Here is a 20,033-nt window from a genome sequence, read left to right as displayed (position 1 = left end):
GCTCGATGTCAGTGTGAGCCAGCTATGCTATGTGCTGGCATGTTAGGTAGGAACATGTGTGAGACATAAATGACCGCGTGTCCAGCTGATCATAGTGTGTGGACATTAGCTAGGGTTAGATGTGTGTGGACACAACTCATAGTGTTGTGTGTATTATGGATTATGGCATTATGCTTTGTGTGAGAGTGGAGATGGCTTCCCTCTATGGTTAGGGTTTGCAATATACATTAGGGTTTGCTCCTGTGTGTGTGTCTCCTCCCCCTCTACGGTTCTTTCATCAACAGGGAGCGTGTGGAAAATCCTCAGAAGCTATCATCCAAAAGGGGCACTGTTCACCCTTCTTTTCTAAGAAGTATTGTAGAAGGTCTCAACAATGTTCTAATATCACATATTGCCTCTTTTGTTTAAGCTTTAAGCATTCTTTTGTTAGAGCATTCTTGTGTTGTTGCCTCTTTTTTTTGTAGCTCTTGCACTAATTCTCTCTTTTGGCTTCACATAAGAGTGGTAAGCTCTCTTCTTCTTTTGATTGCTTACAATATGTTTTTCCTTTATTGCACCCTTAGGTGTTGGGTTTAGGTTTAGCTTAAGTTTACCTCTATACATAGGCTCTCGCACGCTGTATACATAAAGCTTCTATACGTAGACTTTATGCATAAGGCTCTATGCATAGATCTTTATGCTTCAAGCTTTATGTGTTGATAGCCCAAGCTCATCTTCTTCATATATGGCTCTACATCATGAGCTTGAGAGGGGCTGTTGAGATTACAAGATCGATGACAGCTAGAGCCAAGCATGATATGTGCTGGCATGGTAGATAGCAGCATGTGTGTGACAATAAATGGCCACATCCAGCTGGCCATAGTGTGTGGACATTAGATAGGGTTATTTAGTGTGTGTGAACACAGCACATTAGTGTGTGTGTAGTTCTCTTCTATTATGCATTATGTGAGAGTGGATATGGCTTCCCTCTATGGTTGAGGTTACACTAATGGATTAGGGTTTGATCTCTTGTGTGTGTGCTCTCTCTTTATTAGTCTTTTATCATGGTATCAGAGCACCTGGTGCTCTCTATCAGGGTTTTGTGAGTGAGTAAAGAAGAGGAAAAAATTCTGTTTTGGATCTATCCATTGGAGCTTGGAGCTTGGAGCAAAGAGAAGATGGGAGCACACCCCTACTCAACATATTTGAAAGCTAAGGACCATAGGTAAGCAAAGCTAAACACCCTTGAGCGGATTGCAAGTGATTTGACACAAGCAAAGCAGGATTTGAGTTGCCCAAAGCAAGTGAAAATTCTCGTTTTTTGCAAGCTTTAATGGAAAGCTTGAGAGCTTGATTGGAAAGAGACAAATGCATGTATTTGGTAAAGGACACATGTATGTGGTATTGTGTGATGTAATAGCAACTTGGGAGCAAGAACTAGCATCAATTTGAAGCCATTTGATGCATTAAACAAGAGGGAAAATCACTATTTTTGGAAGCTTCACAAACCAGAGAGTATATGCCCAAAGTTGATGCCATTGGAGGTGTGTAATGCATAAATTGGAAGCATTCATGTGTTGGTAGCATATATAGGTAGATTTCTAAGGTATATGTTTAGCCATTGATGATTGCAAAGCTTCCCAAATCCACTAGAAGTAGGTGGCACTAGAAAAATAGTCCATTGGAGCATAATTTCACCATTTTACACATGTTTGGTACCCCTTGGAGCTATATGGAGTGATTGGTTACACATAGAGCTTAGAAAATTGGTGCGCATTGATGTGGAGAAGCCCTTGCAACATTTGGTTAAGTGTATTGAGCAATAAAGAGCTGTTTTGGAGCACATTAGTAGAGGATTAAGCCTGTAATTAGCAAAACAAAGCTTACTAATTCATCAATTACTCACTCACTACTCAAAATTGGATCAATTCCTCTTACACGGAGGTGGAGCAACACATATGGAGCTACTGAATGACTGGGCCTTGAATTTGGATCTCATTTGAAGTGATTAGAGAGGGATTAGTTATTGTAAATCACTATTTACAGGTTTTTATCAAAACAGATTACAACATTTGGCATGTGTTTGGCATGTAATGACCTTGGATGATGTTTATATGCTATATGGAGGATGTATGGATGTTAATGCATATCGTCCACACTTGATTTGATCATTTCCCAGTGTTTTGGAAGATTGGAAGGCTCGAAAAAACCCATCACAACAAGGCAAAGTGGACTGTTTGTACATGGTTGAGCTTAAATGCTATGTGGATGATCTTGTATGCATAAAAATATGAGAAAATTAAAGGTTTCTGGAAAGTGGAGGATTGTTTTGGATGCATTTCTCAGAATTTGTGAGCGGTGAATAGTTATTGTTACGTTTTATTGTGTATCTGGATTAGAAAAATAGAGAAATCATAAGTTTATTATATTTTTGGTTTTTCCGTGTGATTGTGTAGAAGGAAGAACAAGGACGATAGCATCAAAGCTGGTGATTCAAATCCAATTCTCTGTTCAACTTGAGGTTGGTTTCTTTGTTGGCCTTTTTGTCTTTATCTATTTCTGTGTCTATTGTATGGTTGGCTAGAGAGAGAGAGAGAGAGAGAGAGAGAGAGAGAGAGAGAGAGAGAGAGAGAGAGAGAGAGAGAGAGAGAGAGAGAGAGAGAGAGAGAGAGAGAGAGAGCACATTACAACATTCTCTATTTCTCTTTTAATCTCATTGAGTGTGTTTCCACGTTTAAACAATTTTTACAATATTGGTGTGCTTAGCTACATAAGCTATAAACATTCCATTTTTATTAGACTATTGCCTTTGAGATTGTAGAGAGAGTTCTAGCGAATAGTTGTTTTAACTTTAGAACGTTCTTAAAAAAGTTTAAAAATTTGATGATTTTGCCAATATATAAAATATAGAGAGACACTTATATGTATCTCTATGTAATTTTCTAGGAGGAATCTACATTTGTATAGGTAAGTTTCTAGGGTTGGTTATATGTTGGCAAAGATATGAAGAGAGATTTGTAGAGCCTTAAGATATTAATTTTGAATTTTAGCAAATGAAGATTCAGAATGATAACAACCACTCAAGAGATGTACTAGTGGCTGTGAAGGATTCTTCCAATGAAGAAGTAGCTTTGTCTACTCCACCGGAGTTGATGAATGTTCAAGATGCAAAACACCTTGCTAGGTTAAGGTCTCCATCCGGGCAACCAAACTCTAAACGTCTACAAAATATTGCGAACATATGCGAGCGGTCTGAGAAAAATCAAGTTGCTTGCAAGGAGTACTTAGAAGCCCTTTGGGATGAGATCCGTGGGAGGGGCAACCAAAGGAGAGATATGCTAATAAACGAGTTGTCTCATCATCTCCACCGCGTCCTTGACAGTAATGGTCGAATGGAGGCTAACCAACTAGACATGATTTCTTTCATGAAGAATATGCATGTTAAAATTGGGGAACGCCAAGACGGATGTAATGGGCAATGTAAGGAACAAGTGGATTATCGAAAAGAGCAAGTACATACTTTAGGCTTGGAGGTCTCTATTAATCGACTATTAATAGATATCTATTAATCAACTCAAGATATCTATTAATCGACTCAATGCTATTATCTAAAGATGAGTCGTATGTTAGAAGCCCGGGTAGTTGCCTAGGGTTTTTGTGAGAGTAATGATGTTTTTACTCAAGGCACAAATTGTATTGCGACTTGCAGAATTGGCTCTCTCTTTTGGCTATATGTATGAATTTTCCTTTTTCTCAAATTCAATACTTCTCTCTTATTTTGTTCTCTCGCACTTTTTTATTGTGTCTCAACTTCTATTCTCTCTCTCTCTCTCTCTCTCTCTCTCTCTCTCTCTCTCTCTCTCTCTCTCTCTCTCTCTCTTATGTGATTATATATGTTATTACCCTTTATCTTTGTAGAGATGGATTGTATATGTTATGCTCCCTTATTCATTAGGAAATGGTTTGTATACGTTATACTCATGTATGTATTAAAAACTTCTCTAAGAATTACATTCTTATTGAATTGAGTCTATTTGGAGCAGGGTCACATGTGTGATAATGGCTATTGAAGTAGGATATTATGTTGGTGTTTGAAGTTAAGAATGTTTTAAAAGGAAGTTAGTATTCCCTATTTTGTGTTTTGAAGGAGATTTGAAGATGGTTAGGAGCTGTTTATACTTGTGTTTATACTTGAGTTTAAACCAAGTTCATCGGCTTCTTCGAGTTTTGGACACAACACTTGTGTCTTGCCATAACTCGTTCAAGGACAAGGTCTTGCATTCGAAAACAAAATGTTACTAATTTAATGAATTATGTTACTAAAAATGAAGTTGGAACATTTTGAAGGGTTGAAGACGAAGAGGAACATAGAGGAATCCATGGTGGAATCCACTTATGCATCACAAGAAACAGAGCAATTGCCAATGCTGTGGTACTTCAAGAACTTATCAATGAACATCGAAATGCACAGCCATAGAGAGATATAGAGAAAGGCTCTTTTTCATTTGATTTAAATGAGCCGCTCGTGATGATAATTTCTATTCTATTATTTGTTGTGTCGCTGGTGATATGAAAGATATTAAATCTAAATGTCACTCTATAAAGCATGCGTTTTCATTTTCTCGGAATGTTAAGCACCCAACAACTATGGTGGTGTATTCCGGAGATTGCACTCTTCACTCATTGGGAGCCCTTACTTATAAGTGCCATTTTTGTAATGCACTAATTTGGAAATGTAAGGCATCAAGAAAGCTAAGACAATATGTAGGCAAACACTGCTGTGGAAGTGGGAATGTCTCTTTGCTACCTTTGGAAAACCCACCTCTTGCATTGGCTGAGTTGCTGCTTGGATATGATAATACAATTAAGGAATACAGAAAGAATATCCACTCTTACAATAATGCTTTGGCATTTGTTTCACTTGGTGCTCACTTGGATAATCAGTTCACTAGGGGGGAGGAGTATTTAATTTCCGAATCCATGGTACTACCTATCATCGTGCTGGTTATGTAATCCTTGATGAAACACAAGATGCGGCTCCTTGATTTAAGCAACTGTATGTGTATGATATAGAGCATGAATTAGAGAATAGACTTCATGGGATGCCTTCTTTAAATTATAATGTACTTGAGAGGTTGCAAACAATGATGTATGGATATAATTTGTATGCATCTGCTCTTCGTACAATGAGAGAAATGTTGCAGTTAAGTCCACATGAAGATCTGAGAATGGTCATCACTGAAGTGCGTTCAACTTCAAGGCAATACTTGGTTCCTACTACAGAGGAAGTGAGGTAGCAACTATCATGCTGGGTCAAGGGGACGATCTACATGTGGGGCATAGAGATATTCAAATAGTGTCGCGCAGAGGTGCTATAAAAAAATATCTAACTTGCACCGTTCGTATATGCCTCTCTTATGTATTCTTCTATTTCCTTTGGGCGAGGATGGTTGGCATGTTGGAATTCAACTCAATGGTAGGAATAGACAAGGTTCAAAAATGAGGAGACAAAGACCATAACTCAATGACAATATTATGCATATAGACTACAAATAAGGGAAGCTACAAATGCATGCCTTCTGCGTGTGGTGGTCGGCTATTGCAACAATACGTGCGGCGGTCGGCTATTACAACAATACGTCGTTGATGCATATAGTAGCATGGAATAATCTAGATTAGTGTGGATATGCTATAATAAAAAAGCATTGCATGGTGCTGAAGTATACCAAGGTCTTGCAGATATGGTTAATTCAAGTGATAGGGTCAATAGAGTCTCTTGGGGCATTGCTGGGTGCAGGGTAGTTCTACCATCTTCATATACCGGGGAGCCTAGATATATTCATCAATTGTACCAAGATTCAATGGCAATTGTTAGGAGGATGGGTAAACCTGACCTGTTTATTGCTTTCAATTGCAATCCTAAGTGGGATGAAATAACCAATGCCTTACTGCCTGGTCAGGCTCCCCAAGATCAACCTGACTTGACAGCTTGGGTGCTTTTTATGAGAAACACAAGGACATATTGCACTTATTGGTGAAAAAAGCAATATTTGGAAAGGTGTTGGGATTTGTGTCTGTTATTGAATTTCAAAAAAGAGGCACATATATTATTAATATTAGAAAGTGGAAGTAAACCGGTGGAGATTGCACACTATGATATGTTGGTATGTGTTGAACTTCCTGATAAGGTGATGTTTCTTGCGTTGCACACCATAATTAGTCATTGTTGGCATCCATGGACCATGTAGGGAACTAAATATGTGCTCTCCTTGCATGGTCAATGGGAGGTGCAAACATCCCATTGACAATGGTAGTTTCATAATAGGTAAAGGATCAAAGGGTGGATAGTCGATGGGTTGTTCCATATAACCCTTTTCTGTCTATGAGGTAAAGGATCAAAGGGTGGATAGTCGATGGGTTATTCCATATAACCCTTTTCTGTCTATGAGGTATAAATCCCATATTAACATTGAAGTATGCTATGCTATTAATGCCGTAAAGTATTTGTATAAGTATGTATACAAAGGACATGATAGAGCTACTATAGAGTTGCAAGACTCACACGGGGTTATTGATGATGAGGTTAGTCAATATTTGGATGCGTGGTACGTGTCTACGTCAGAGGCATGTTGGCACATATACCAATATGATTTGCATGATGAAAAGCCTGATATACAAAGGTTGCATGTCCATCTCCCAATGCAGAACAATGTGATATTCAATGATCAGGATGATTTACGTGATGTGATTAGTTGTGACAGAAACCAGAGAACATCTTTGACTGAATAGTTCAAAGCTAATCAATTTTATACGGATGCAAGTAGCCTGCTATGTGTTAGATTTTCCTTGCAAGTGGGTGTGGAATTCAACTTCACGCTCATGGACTAAAACAAAAAGGGAAAATGTGATAGGATGTATGTATAATGTTACTCCGAGTGCAGGTGAGAAATATTACTTGCGCATGTTACTTACTGTGTGCAAAGGTTGTAAATCTTTTGAGGATTTACGAACAATGAATGGACATTTGTATCCCTATTTCAAGGCTGCATGTGAAGCCAGAGGAAGGCTAGAGAGCGATGAGGAGTGGTATATGTGTCTCCACAAGGAGCTACATTTCAGAAAAAAGGATTCTCGCTACGTCAATGCTTTTGTCATTATAATGGTTTTTTGTAAGCCTTTATCCCCTGGACACCTTTGGAATAAATTCTCCACCGAGCTTTTAGATGATTTTTTCCATGCCTTGCAGCAGCAAAGAGGGTGTACAGATGTTGGTGTTTATCATTCTATAGTAAATAATCAAGCTCTATTGCAAATGCAAGACCTCTTACAACAGTATGGAAAGCGGTTGCATGATTTTGAAGGGTTGCCTGTTCCCAATAGATCAAGTATTGCCAGTGTCAACAATGGTTTCTTGATGGAAGGGATGATGTTTGATTCTGTTTAGCAGGATGATTTGTACGTTTCCATGGAAAGGAGTCTAAATATTTGTCAATCAAGAGAATTTGACACTATCCTTGAGGCTGTTTCGTTGAACCAGGGTGGTGTTTTTTTCCTTGATGGACTAGGTGGATCAGGCAAAACCTATCTTTATAATGCTTTGCTGTCATGATTACATGGAGAGAATCAAGTTGCATTGCCATGTGCATCATTTGGAATAGCTACATTGTTGCTTTCAAATGGTCGTACAACGCACCCACGTTTTAAAATTCCATTAGTGCTCAATGCTTCTAGCACATGTGGAATTAAAGCTAATAGCCCATTGCCGGAGGTGTTTAAGCTTGCAAGGTTACTTATTTGGGATGAGGCTCCAATGATGCATCGGTACGCATATGAAGCACTGGACATGATATTAAAAGATATTATGCAGAGTGATTCAGTGTTTGGTGGGAAAGTTATTCTCTTTGGTGGTGACTTCAAGCCAATCTTACCAGTTATGCCAAAGGGATCACGTGAGGACATTGTTGATGCAATGTTATGTCGGTCACATATTTGGAGATGCTTCTTATGAGAATGACGCAATATTGTACCCAATTGAGTACTTGAACAGTTTGAACTTGGGTGGTGGTTACCCTCCTCATCGCTTGATTCTAAAGATTAATGCTCCTATCATGCTGCTCCGCAATTTGGATCCTCGGCGAGGACTTTGTAATGGTACGAGATTAATATGTAAGCAATTTTACTTAAAGGTGATAGAAGCAGAAATCATTACAGGTACCAACATTGGAGACAGGGTCTTTATTCCCAGGATAACATTCATATCTTCTATATTGCCTTTTGACATGAGAAGGAGACAATTTCCTGTAAGGTTAGCCTTTGGTATGTTAATAAATAAGTCCCAAGGACAAACATTGAGTGTATTGGGACTTTACTTGGCCACACAAGTATTCACGCATGGACAATTATACATTGCTATGTCATGTGTTAGATCATCCGATGTAGTGAAAGTGTGTATGGAACAAGAAAGCAGCATTAGAAGGTTCAACCAAAGTTTTCACAACCAATGTTGTCTACAAGGAGGTCTTCCAAATGGCTTAAATCAGGATGCAAGTTTGTTCTCTGCCGAGAAGGCAGAGAACAAACTATTGATATAACAACTTATAAACAGTGGAGATTACAATCATAGAGATATCTGTATCTACTATCAATGAAAAAAATGTTTCCAATGATGTAACATATGTAATCTATGTTATCTTTCTGTGCAATCTTTCACATTGATGCTTCTCTTTTTGGTATTATTGAATTCATGTGTATAAATCTACTTTCATTTAGCTAAAGATACCATGTAGATCCACAAAAGAGAGTGGCCTGTCTTTGCTCAAGAGGTGGTTCTAATTATTGAGCTAGCAGACGGGTGTTGGTGAGTTCCTATTTGTTATCTTTGGACATTTGGATAAGCAAACATTTACTTTTGACTTGCTTTTATTTATTTTTCTTGCTTGGCACAAAATACTAAACATATATATATATATATAGAGAGAGAGAGAGAGAGGGAGACCTTAAAGTGTTATGTAAATTATTAGTGTTATGAGTGTTATATTTGATATCAGGGGTATATTTCTTAGGATGAAGGCGACAAGGAGATCATTTTCTTAGGATGAAGGCGACAAGGAGATCATTTTTATTTGTTTATGGTGATGGCCAAGATATTGAAGGTAATTATTTTTGAGATTGCTATAATTCATGTATTTTTGTTTTCCATAATCTATGTAATATTCATGGTTGAATTGTAGACCCTCCGTTTTGGGAAGGACAAGTAACGGCATCTCTAATTATCGAATTGTTGGAGAGCACCGGTGTTTTACGGTATATATAGAAACTTATTTTTTATGTAGGTTTTGAGTTTTGTTTGATGAATTTATGTTGCTATTGATATATTCTTTTCGCAACAGGGAATATCTTTATTTTTTAGAACCGAAATTATTATTGGGTTTGTATGGTCGAGACCCTTACAAACGAGAACTTTAGGCTCCTTGGAATTTACAGTCTGAGATTACAAGATCAACTTCATGTACATGTAATGTTTGTGGACTATGAAAAGCCTGATAGGTTAGATTTTCGAGTCATAGGCATTGGACAATACATAATTTTTCGGTTTGCTGTCTACAAGCCTGTTCAAACCCCGTTCGCGTCAAATATTAATCCACCAAATGAGTTCTGTAAGGTTTTATTGTTTTTCTTCTTTTTTTCCACCACGAAAAGCTTATCTTTCACTAGCTAATGTTTTTTTGCCAGATGGAGGCGAGGAGTATAGACTTCCAAGGAGAGATAATCCAGTTGTCCGAAGATTTTTTAAAAAAAACTTTATTCAGGTGTGTCAGATGGTCAACATTATTTTGAATTGAAATGTTGGTTGTTTATTTACGCCAAGTTTAGTGCTTTATTCAATGAGATTAAGTGCTTTAGGAGTATAGATATGGCAATCATGATGTGTTTATATGTAGGTGTATATATAGTAGGGGTGGCTTTCAAATTCTAGGCTTGCTGGTTTACAACCTCGATTGCTATAGAAAACTAACCAAATGCTATGTGTTGAGCTTGCAACCACAGATGTAGGGGATAATTTTGTTTTTATTTCAAAGACTAGGGGTCCATGGAAAGTGGACCATATTACGTGGCATTAAAGCGTTGCATACAAGGTAATGTGTAGTTGTCCTAAAGTAAACTGTCAACTTTATGAGAAAGATGTTGAGATGGAGGCGGGTTCAGTTCTCTCGAGTCTCTCTCTGCTTGTCTCGCGCGCGCTCTCTTTGTCTCTCGTCGCTTTCTAATGTATTATATATATATATATATATATATAAGAAACTCAATAAGTAAATGGTGACAACTAATTGTGCATCTAGGAGTGTGGGAAAGAAACTACTCTTCTCCTTTCTCCTTTTCAAAAATTCTCCCTCCTCTCCACGTAAAGTAAAGGGGTGGGGACTGTTCCTTTATCTTGTAATAGATAGATGTTGAGATGGAGGCGGGTTCGGTTCTCTCGAGTCTCTCTCTGCCTCGCGCGCGCTCTCGCTGTCTCTCGCTACCTATTACCTAAGCTGTGTATGTGAATCCGTGAGGCTCGTGAGTCGTGATCCCACTGACTCCATGGGTCTGCAGATTCTATGCTAGCTTTCCCTGCTTCCCTGCATGTGTACAGAAGCGCGCATGCGATCTCTGCATGAGATGAAGCATTCTCTCGCACATCATTGTGCATTCATAGCAGGCATCATGGCAGTTCATCACCCCTTTCATAGCTGGCATCATGGCAGTTCATGGGTCTTCCCCTGCACTCCTTGTCTTGACACCCATTCAGCACGTTTTCAAATTCTCACCATCTAGAGCTCGCCATCTCCCTTCGAGGCTCGAGCTTCTTCTCTCTTTCTGATGCGCCCCCTCCTTACTGACCCAGCGTCTGGTCTTGAAAAATTTCACGGTCGATTTTTCAGAATTTGAAGCTTTTTTCCCAACCTTCTTTGGGGCAAAAATTATTTGATAAATGAAGCTCCTGCACAGATCTCAGCTGCTACTGCTCACCTTGCTCGGGTGCCTGTGTTCGTCTCTAATCATCACACAGGCTTCTGCAGTAGATACCAGCTTCATCTTCAATGGGTTTGATGGGACCAATATAACCTTGAGTGGGGTTGCAGAGTTTGATGCTAGGTTGATCAAGCTCACAAACGTGTCTGCGCGTTTGTTTGGCAGGGCATTCTACCCTTATCCCATATACATAAAGAACACCACCACCAACGTGGTCTCCTCCTTCAGCACTACTTTTGTGTTCTGCATCACCCCCCTGTATGAGACCCTAGGAGGCCATGGCATGGCCTTTGTCATGGCCCCTTCCCTTGACTCCAAAGGTGTCTTTGCAAGCCAATACCTTGGCTTGCTCAACGCCACCGACAATGGCAATTCCTCTGACCACATCTTTGCGGTGGAGTTTGACACTTTCCAAAACCTTGAGTTTGCAGATATTAATGATAACCATGTGGGTATTAACCTTAACAGCATGATATCAACCAACTCCTCTGTAGCAGGCTTCTATACCTCCCCCATCAATACCTCCCAGAATGCGTCCCAAAACAGCTCCATGACGGTAATTAATCTCAAAAGTGGAGAAGTCGTCCAAGCTTGGATAGAGTATAATGGGTGGACACAGCAGCTTAATGTCAGTATTGCTCCTGTTTGGCAGCCTCGACCCGCTATCCCACTTCTTTCTGTTAACCTTAACCTGTCTGAAGTGCTGGAGGAGCATGCATATGTGGGATTTTCTGGCTCTACAGGGGTGATTTCGGGCACACACAGAGTGCTCTCATGGAGCTTCAACAGTAATGGAGTGGCAAAAGTCTTGGATCTATCCATGCTGCCGTCAGTTGTACCGAAAGCCTCTCTCCTTGCATCCAAGGGCTTTAAAATAGCCATCAGCATGTTGATTGTGCTTTCAGTTCTGGTTTTTGGTACTGTAGTAGCATTGATCTTGCATAAGAGGAGCCAGAGAGAGGTAGTGGAGGGCTGGGAGCTTGAATTTGGGCTACATAGGTATAGCTACAAGGAACTGAAAAGTGCTACAAGGAGCTTTCATGATAAAGAATTGCTTGGGGTGGGCGGTTTTGGACGTGTTTTCAGAGGGGTGCTGCCCAATTCTGGGCTTGAAGTGGCTGTAAAAAGGCTGTCCAGAAACTCTGATCAAGGGGAGAGAGAGTTCATTGCAGAGATGGCGAGCATCGGGCGGCTGCGGCATCGCAATCTGGTGCAGCTTTGGGGGTGGAGCCGGTGTAGGGGGGAGCTTCTCTTGGTGTATGACTACATGCCCAATGGCAGCCTGGACAAGATGCTGTTTGGCAGGTCAGGCAAGGTTCTTAGGTGGGAGCAAAGGCACAAGATTGTGAAGGGGGTCGCGGCAGGGATGCTCTATTTGCATGAGGGATGGGAACAACAAGTTCTCCATAGAGACATCAAGGCCAGTAATGTGTTGTTGGATGCAGAGATGAATGGTAGATTGGGTGATTTTGGTCTAGCAAGGCTACATGAGCATGGGCAAAACCCACATACAACAAGGGTAGTGGGGACATTTGGGTACTTGGCACCAGAGTTTGCAAGGACAGGCAAGGCAACAACAAGAACAGATGTGTATAGCTTTGGCGCTCTGCTTCTGGAGGTGATGACAGGGCGACGGCCATTTGAGCACCGGGTATTGGGTGAGGCTTTCCTTCTTGTGGAGGGGGTGTGGGATTTGTACACAAAAGGGATGCTTCTTAAGGCTGTGGATCCAAGACTTGATGGGTTATTTGATGCTGAAGTGATGCAGCAGGTGCTTATGTTAGGGCTTTTGTGTTCTCATCCTGACCCTTCGACTAGGCCTTCAATGAGGCAAGTGGTGCAAATGCTTGCCAATGAGGCACCCCTCCCTCCACTACCCAATTTCTGCTTTCAATATGGGCTGAAAGGTGACGCTGAACCTCTATCTGTCTCATCCTCTTCAATCATGTCATGGAGTACCCTTGATGCTAGCACACACATAAGTGCTCGTTAAAGGTCTATGCCATTGCCCAAAACAACTATAAGCATAGCATTGCAGAAGAAGACAATTGAAGATGGTGAGTTGGGCTCTCATTTCAGCTCTTGCATTCTGTTGGCATATAAGCCATATCATCTAAAAGGCTATTCACACTCACGCATGTAGCCGTCTCAAAGGCTATAAATAGCCCCTCATGCATGTAAGCGTATAACATCTGATGAACGAAAACCGCCTTATGTAACTGTCTACCTCTGGTTCTGGTTCTGGTTCTTGTTTCTTTCTCATGTCTGTCTAACAGCAGTAATCCATGGCTTTCTTCCTCAATCTCTTGAGGCCACCAGGCTTTTATATGCCTACCTGCTACTCACGTTACCCAACAAAGAAAGGTTAAATCCGGTATATGTTTCCATGTCTCAGCTAGCGGCCAACCATTCAGGCTATGTACTTCAAACAACTCATGCAGCAACACACAGCAATCATTTACACAAGCTGTCATGTGTGTGCACATTGTAAGAGAGGAAGACATCTTACTGCTCCTTCAGCCATTTCTGCAACACAAGGTGCATGTCAAGCTGCAGCTTTTTACGAATACTGCTACCACTGATACTTATTGCAAATGTCAAAGCAGCTAACACTCTTGGTACACTCTATGTAATCAACTATGTTAATCAGTCAAAGAAGAAGCCTCCCTCAAGCTTTGGGGGGATGATCAAGGAATTCAAGCGCGAGTGATGCTGGTGCCCGGGAATTATTACTACATGCTGATCATACCAAAGTGCAAAGCTCGTGTGAAAATGAAGTCCGAGCTACTCATATGTTTCCTGATGAAGAAGTTATAGATCCAGGCTGCTGAATTGGGTTATTGTGTCTGCATCCAAGTCCCTCAAAGTTTCTCCTAAATGCATAAGCTGTTAATCTAGGGAATCAGGCCTTGATCTAGGAAGTGTTTCAATCCCTATATGGATAAATTTAATTTTCTTTCTTAATCTAGTAAATGTGCTCGTGATCTACATAGGTATTAATAGTGTTTGTATATGTAGATATTATCTCTTGGTAAGTGCACACATAAACACAACAATAACAATAACAACAAAACATATATGTGTAAAGGTTACCTTTCTACTTAAACTCAAGCAACTCATTTCAAAAGTGTGGCATTGTACTATTGCTAGCAACATTTGTTCATATGTACCCTTGTTCTCCTCCAATGGTGACCTTTAATTGTAGTAGTATCAAAGTATATAACTTGTCGACATATTAATGCTAAAAAGTTTACCTTGTCATTGTGAAATCAAATATCATATTATTTCCAAAACAAGCTTGCTTTGGATGCTACCATAGCATTTTGGGTTGCTTTTTATAGATGAAATCGTGATTAGCATAGCTAGCGTACACTACAACACGTCGGGGACATGACAGCGTTCCAACAGCACTTATTTTGTCGAGATGTCGAGAAATTCGGTCGTTACTCCACAACAAAAAATCGTTGCTCACAGCAGCGCCCGTAATAGTGAAATTTCATTGCTTTTTCGTTGCGAGAAGCGAGAATTTCGTTGCTATATTGTAATTTGGCTATACTGGACAATGAAAAGTTGTTATTCTTGCTGTATAAAATTCCAAAGAGTTGTTAAGTGTTGAATTTAAGTTATAAATGTTACATACACATAAAAATGATTACAGTAAAAAAAACATCCATCAAAACCCTTGGAGCCATGTTTCGAGCAAAAAAATAAAGATAGTTAAAAACTTTTGAGAAGGAAAATAATGTCAAGATCATGAATCTATCCCATCTTGTAATAATCCATATGTGTTGCTTCATCAATGTCTATATCTAATGGAAACTCAATGAAAAGATGGGATTTCATATTAATATCACTATCATTATCTAATAAAGTATTGTTATGATTGATAGGTGACTCATCATTTTCTTCGGATTGATATTCCTCATGCTCTTAATCGGCCTTCTCCAAAAGTTTTTCTTCATCATCTTCTTCCAGTAAGCCGATTTAAGGTAGTACTTGCACCTTATCTATAGATTCGACCTCAACATCTTCATCTTGAAAGATGTGTTTTGGACGAAGGAAAACTTGTATAACATGCCACCACTTTGGATCAATTCGATCGACGTAAGATACATTAACCTAATATCACAAAGCAAAGGGGTTACACTTTATTATACTACATTAAGATCTATTGCTGGGATTGGTTGGGTTACTAACTTGTTGACAGTGTGTTGAGGTAGTATGAAAGTATCTTTCTCATCATTCCAAAACTTGGTGGAATCAATTTGAAAGAATCCATTTGGATGTTTCTTTACAGTTGCTTAAGCACCTTGATATGTCACCTTGAACCATTTAACATCAAAGATGACTAGACTAAATGCTCTAAACCCAACCTCAAGAATATCTTGAATAGCTCCACAATACTCAAGGTTGTCCTCTATGACATTGATATCATGTCTACTAGCTCGACTTTCTTGGTCAAAAGTTACCATCACACCACAATGAAATGTGTTTCTTTTAGAATCCACATGCTTTGTGTAAAAGTGCATTTCCTCTGACCATATTAAATTATATAGTTTGTACTAATATTAAATAAAAGCATGACATTTAGTATAGTGTATTGAACAAGGTATATAACGATCGAAGCATGAGACAGAGATGAAGAATGTACTTACTTGAGAGTCACATCCTCTTGCATACTCATGCTCTTCTCTTGTGACCATCTCTCCATTTTTCGATGCCATAGATATTGCCATACGAAGCCATTCTATATTGATTACATTTGGTAAAGGTTCCAAGCTAGGTGGTTGGATTGGCAAGTGTCTAATTGCTCTTCTGAAAGCTCTTCTCTCATTCTTTCGTCTATTGATTACATCCTTGTATCTCCCTACTTCTCCATGATGGGACTATTTAAAATGTAGAATGTATTCACCTTTTGGCATAATGCTTCATCTAGTCTTCGTTGCCTTCCTTTTCCTTATGGCACACAGTCGGTCATCATCCTCATTGCTCCACAATTGTGGCCTGGAAGGATCTATGTGAGAGAGATGTTTTGAGATATACACAAGATACTCTTGCATCAACCATCTCTCTTTCATGCTTGCTTCTAGCCTTGCTCTTTGTCTCATAAAGTCCTTTAAGGTTTTCATGAACCTTTCAAGGAAAAACATCCATCGAACACGAACAACACCACAAAGCGCTACTTTATCAACCAAATGCACCACAAGATGCAATTGGCTATTGGAATTGTTCTATTGTTGCAAATATTTTGACATATGATTTCTTATGTTATGTTGTAGGCTTCTCAAGAAGATTCTTCCCCCTCAAAATCTATTACCGAACTCATGAGATGGGTGTTATAAAATGCTCTTTATGCTAGGTATGGATTACACAAAATACACGCATGTCCCAAATGATTGCATGCTATTTAGAGGGGTTAATAAAGATGGAACACAATATCTGTCAATGTGGAGAGAGCCACTATAGAGATGATTTTCAAGGAGACAAAATTCCCCGGAAGGTGTTGAAACACTTCCCTATCATTCCTTGCATCTAACACATGCTTAAATCTAAGGGGATTGTAGAAATCATGACATGCCATGCTACTCATCGCTCAACCGATGGCATCATGAGGATCATAGCTGATGCACCAGCATGGCAACATGTGGAGCATCAATGGCCAGAGTTTAAAGATGATCATGGTCACTTACTTCTTGGCTTGGACATGGATGGTGTTAACCCATTTGGCTTCAAGTCCACATCATGGTCTACTTGACCTATTGTATTGGTGAATTACAGCCTCCCTCCATGGGTGGCATTAAGAAAGGTCATATCACACTTGCTCTCCTTGTATAAGGCAAGTATAAGGTGAAAAACATGGATGTGTACCTCGAGCCTTTGATTGAGGAGCTTGAGACACTATGGTGGCGAGGTATCAAAGTGTATGATGTCTCAAGGCCAATAAATCGGTGTGAGACAGAGGCTAAAGGAGTTTTTCTTTGGATGATGCATGACTCTCCGGGGCTCTTGGAGTGCTCAAGTACATACTTGAAGCGGATAACTTTAAGCTTTAAACTTTAAAATTTAAGTTTATATCTCTATCTCTCAATCATCTCAATTTTAAAATAGGTTTGGCAACCTCCAAATATCATGTATGTCTGATTTGTGGACCATCACAAACATCATTGATTTCTCTCTCCTTCACATCCTAAGGATGTGCGACATGATGTCTCACCATTTGTGATGAGCAGTAGAGATTAGTTTGAGGCATGGAGAAGCATCCCCAATCCACCACCCGATGAGATGTCTAGATACTCAATCTTCTTTTGACTTCCATATTTGCGTGAGTTGAAGATCAATCATCTTTTAGATTCCATGCATATCTTCAAGAATATGGCAACAAATATTTAGTACCATTTAATTGGTAAAAGAGAAACAAAGGGTGTAAGGGATGACTTAAAAAACATTCAAAGTGCATGGCCAATTGAAAGTGAGAGTGGTAACATGATCCTACCAAAGGCACCATGGGTATTAACCAAGAAGGAGCACAATAAGGTGAAAAGTGGTAACATGATCCTACCAAAGGCACCATGGGTATTAACCAAGAAGGAGCACAATAAGGTGAAAAGTGTGATTTCCTCTTTTCGTACACCAACGAGAGTAATGCATTCATTGAAGGGTGCCTTCACAAAGATCAAAAAGAAAGGAGAGGTACAATTATATGGCCTCAAGACATATGAATGGCACAAGATATTACAGGTATATAGATATTCTCTTATTCATTTTATCTTTATGGTACATAATTTGAAGGCTCATATACTAACTTCCATTTTTTTCTATGTATAGTTTTCTCTTCCAATTTCTATAGTTGGTTGTAGAGACGAGGTGAGAGAGGCTACTTACAAAATGGAAAGCTTGGTGTGAGGTATGAATCTTGTCTTCAATTCACTAGCTAAGTTATATTGCATATTTGTTATTCTCATGTGCTCACAAGTTATGTATAATAAATAGTACACATGATTATTATGTATGTAGGTACATATCCTTAAAGGAGATAGATCCTATATCCATTGAGATGGCTCGTCTCAATCCTATTAAGGCAGTGTGTATGATCAAGGATAACTTTCCAATGAGAGTATATAAAACACAAGACATTTTCTATTTAAGAGAATAGAATGAGGCGATCTTACCTAAGAGACTTGTGGCACTTGTATCACTCCATCCATAAGATGTTTGCAAGTTTAATAGCTCCAAGTTTTTTCGCATTGTGGAGTACAAACATCCCCCATACAAAGGGTTGCTTGCCTCTCTATTGAAGGTTTGCTCCTCTTGTGGCATTGGAGCTTTCTCTCTATCATCTAGGCCCTCCCATCTAAATAAGTCATTCTCCATGTCGTCCATGATGAGATTCTCTTCCTCCTCATGTGGCAATGTTGGAGGCACCTCATTTATTGGGTTGGTGAAGATGAGTCTCTGCCATGATTTCCCTATGAAGCCTTGCCACCTTTCACAATCTACCCAATTTCATTGAATGGTGTGGCATGTTACCTAGCACTATTCTATGGTTCTCCTCCATGTCATCATCCGCACTTGGTCATGCCAATGCATCATGAAGCCCATATGTTTGGACATGCTTAATTGTTATATGACGTTGTCGTATATATTATCCCTTGCATCGACCACATATACAATAAATTTTTTGTCTCAACCATGCTTTGGAATCAACTTCCGGCCCTTAATCATTGTCACAAACATCTAGAACCTGGCCAAAACTGATTATAGTTAGTACAAAAACACTTCAGCTATCTAAAACTAGTAGATAGAAAATTATCGAGGGTTTTGCTGCTAGACAATGATTATAGAAGCCAAGTTAGCAATGACTTGGGAATTGAGACTCCCCCCTAAATCGCCGTGACGGGAGTCTTTTATTTCTACCTACTTTGACTCCTTGCACATGTGAAGAGGATGCATGCTGCATAGCAGCATTTCCTCCCACCAAACCTCTTCCATAAAGCCTCTCTTCCTCTGCAAGGTAAGTGCCCCTTTCCTTTCTTGATTTCTCTCAAGCTTTCATATGGAGAGCTTCAATGCTTTCTTACATTCTAATCTTTCATGGAAAGATTTTACATAGCTCTATGTGAGCTTTTCTTTCCCTTCCCCTCTCTTTCCTTTCCCTTTCCCTACCCTTAACCCTAACCCTAGCCCTAACCCTATGCATAGAACTCTGATAGAGAGCTCTCCATATGGCAAGCTATCTATTAAGCATTCTATGCATAGAGCTAGGGTTAGGGCAACATAAACCAATTTCTTCAATAACTTATGCATTAGGAATAGGGTTTAGGATACTCACCTCTTTTTCCTCTTCTTCTCTTTGCTTGCTACTATGTTAGAATGAATTAACTTTTTGATTTATTATGTTTCTTTTTGTATGTTTATTTAAGTGAACAACTAACAAGGGTTTAGGCCAATCCTCTCCTACGGCTTCTCAAAGAAGAGGTAAGTCCTCTTTTTTCATTATTTGTTTATTTTTTTCTCTTTGTGTTATTGTACCCTTGGGTGTCGAGATTAGGATTAGGTCAAGTTATGCAGAAGGTTATGCATAAGCTTTATGCATTGGCTTAAGCTTATGAATAGAGCTTAAGCTTATGCATAAGCTTCAAGCTCTATGCATAAGCTTGCTTAAGCATTATGCTTAAGCTCTATGAAGCATAAACCTAAGCCTTATGCATAAGCCTATGCAGAGAGCTTATGCATAAGCTTAAATCTCTTTACATAAGCTTAAGCCTTATGCTTATAGATAGAAGCTTAAGCTTCTATGCATAAGCTCCTTTTGTATAAGATTAAGCCTTACGCATAAGCTCTCTTTGCATAAGCTTTCGTAAGCTTAAGCCTTATGCTCAAGGCTTATGCATAAGCCTATGCATGGAGAGCTTATGCATAAGCTTCAACCTGTATGTGTAAGCTTCAAGATCTATGCATAGAGCTTATGCATAGAGCTTTATGCATAGGCTTATGTATAAGCCTTAAGCTTTAGGCTTATGCATATGGCTTAGGCATAA

At 39.4% G+C, this 20,033-nt stretch overlaps 1 protein-coding gene across 2 annotated transcripts; it reads left to right on the top strand.

Annotated features, from left to right (window-relative positions):
* Positions 1–10,376: 10,376 nt before the first annotated feature.
* On the top strand, positions 10,377–13,961 carry LOC147607615 (L-type lectin-domain containing receptor kinase S.4-like). Of its 2 annotated transcripts, XM_086790263.1 has the most exons (2): positions 10,377–12,751; positions 12,812–13,961. In XM_086790263.1, the coding sequence occupies exons 1-2, from the start codon at positions 10,955–10,957 to the stop codon at positions 12,986–12,988; spliced, it is 1,974 nt and encodes a 657-aa protein (XP_086646389.1). In that variant the 5' UTR covers positions 10,377–10,954; the 3' UTR covers positions 12,989–13,961. The 2 variants fall into 2 exon arrangements, with proteins under 2 accessions (XP_086646389.1, XP_086646388.1); XM_086790262.1 differs by having other exon boundaries at positions 10,378–13,961.
* The last annotated feature ends 6,072 nt before the right edge of the window (positions 13,962–20,033 follow it).

This window comes from Cibotium barometz, chromosome 55 (genome assembly GCF_041138505.1).
Source record: "Cibotium barometz isolate CiBa-2024 chromosome 55, ASM4113850v1, whole genome shotgun sequence".
In the NCBI taxonomy this organism is placed as follows: Eukaryota; Viridiplantae; Streptophyta; class Polypodiopsida; order Cyatheales; family Cibotiaceae; genus Cibotium; species Cibotium barometz.
Note: the sequence above shows the minus strand (reverse complement) of the source record. Positions and strands in the feature narration are given on the sequence as shown.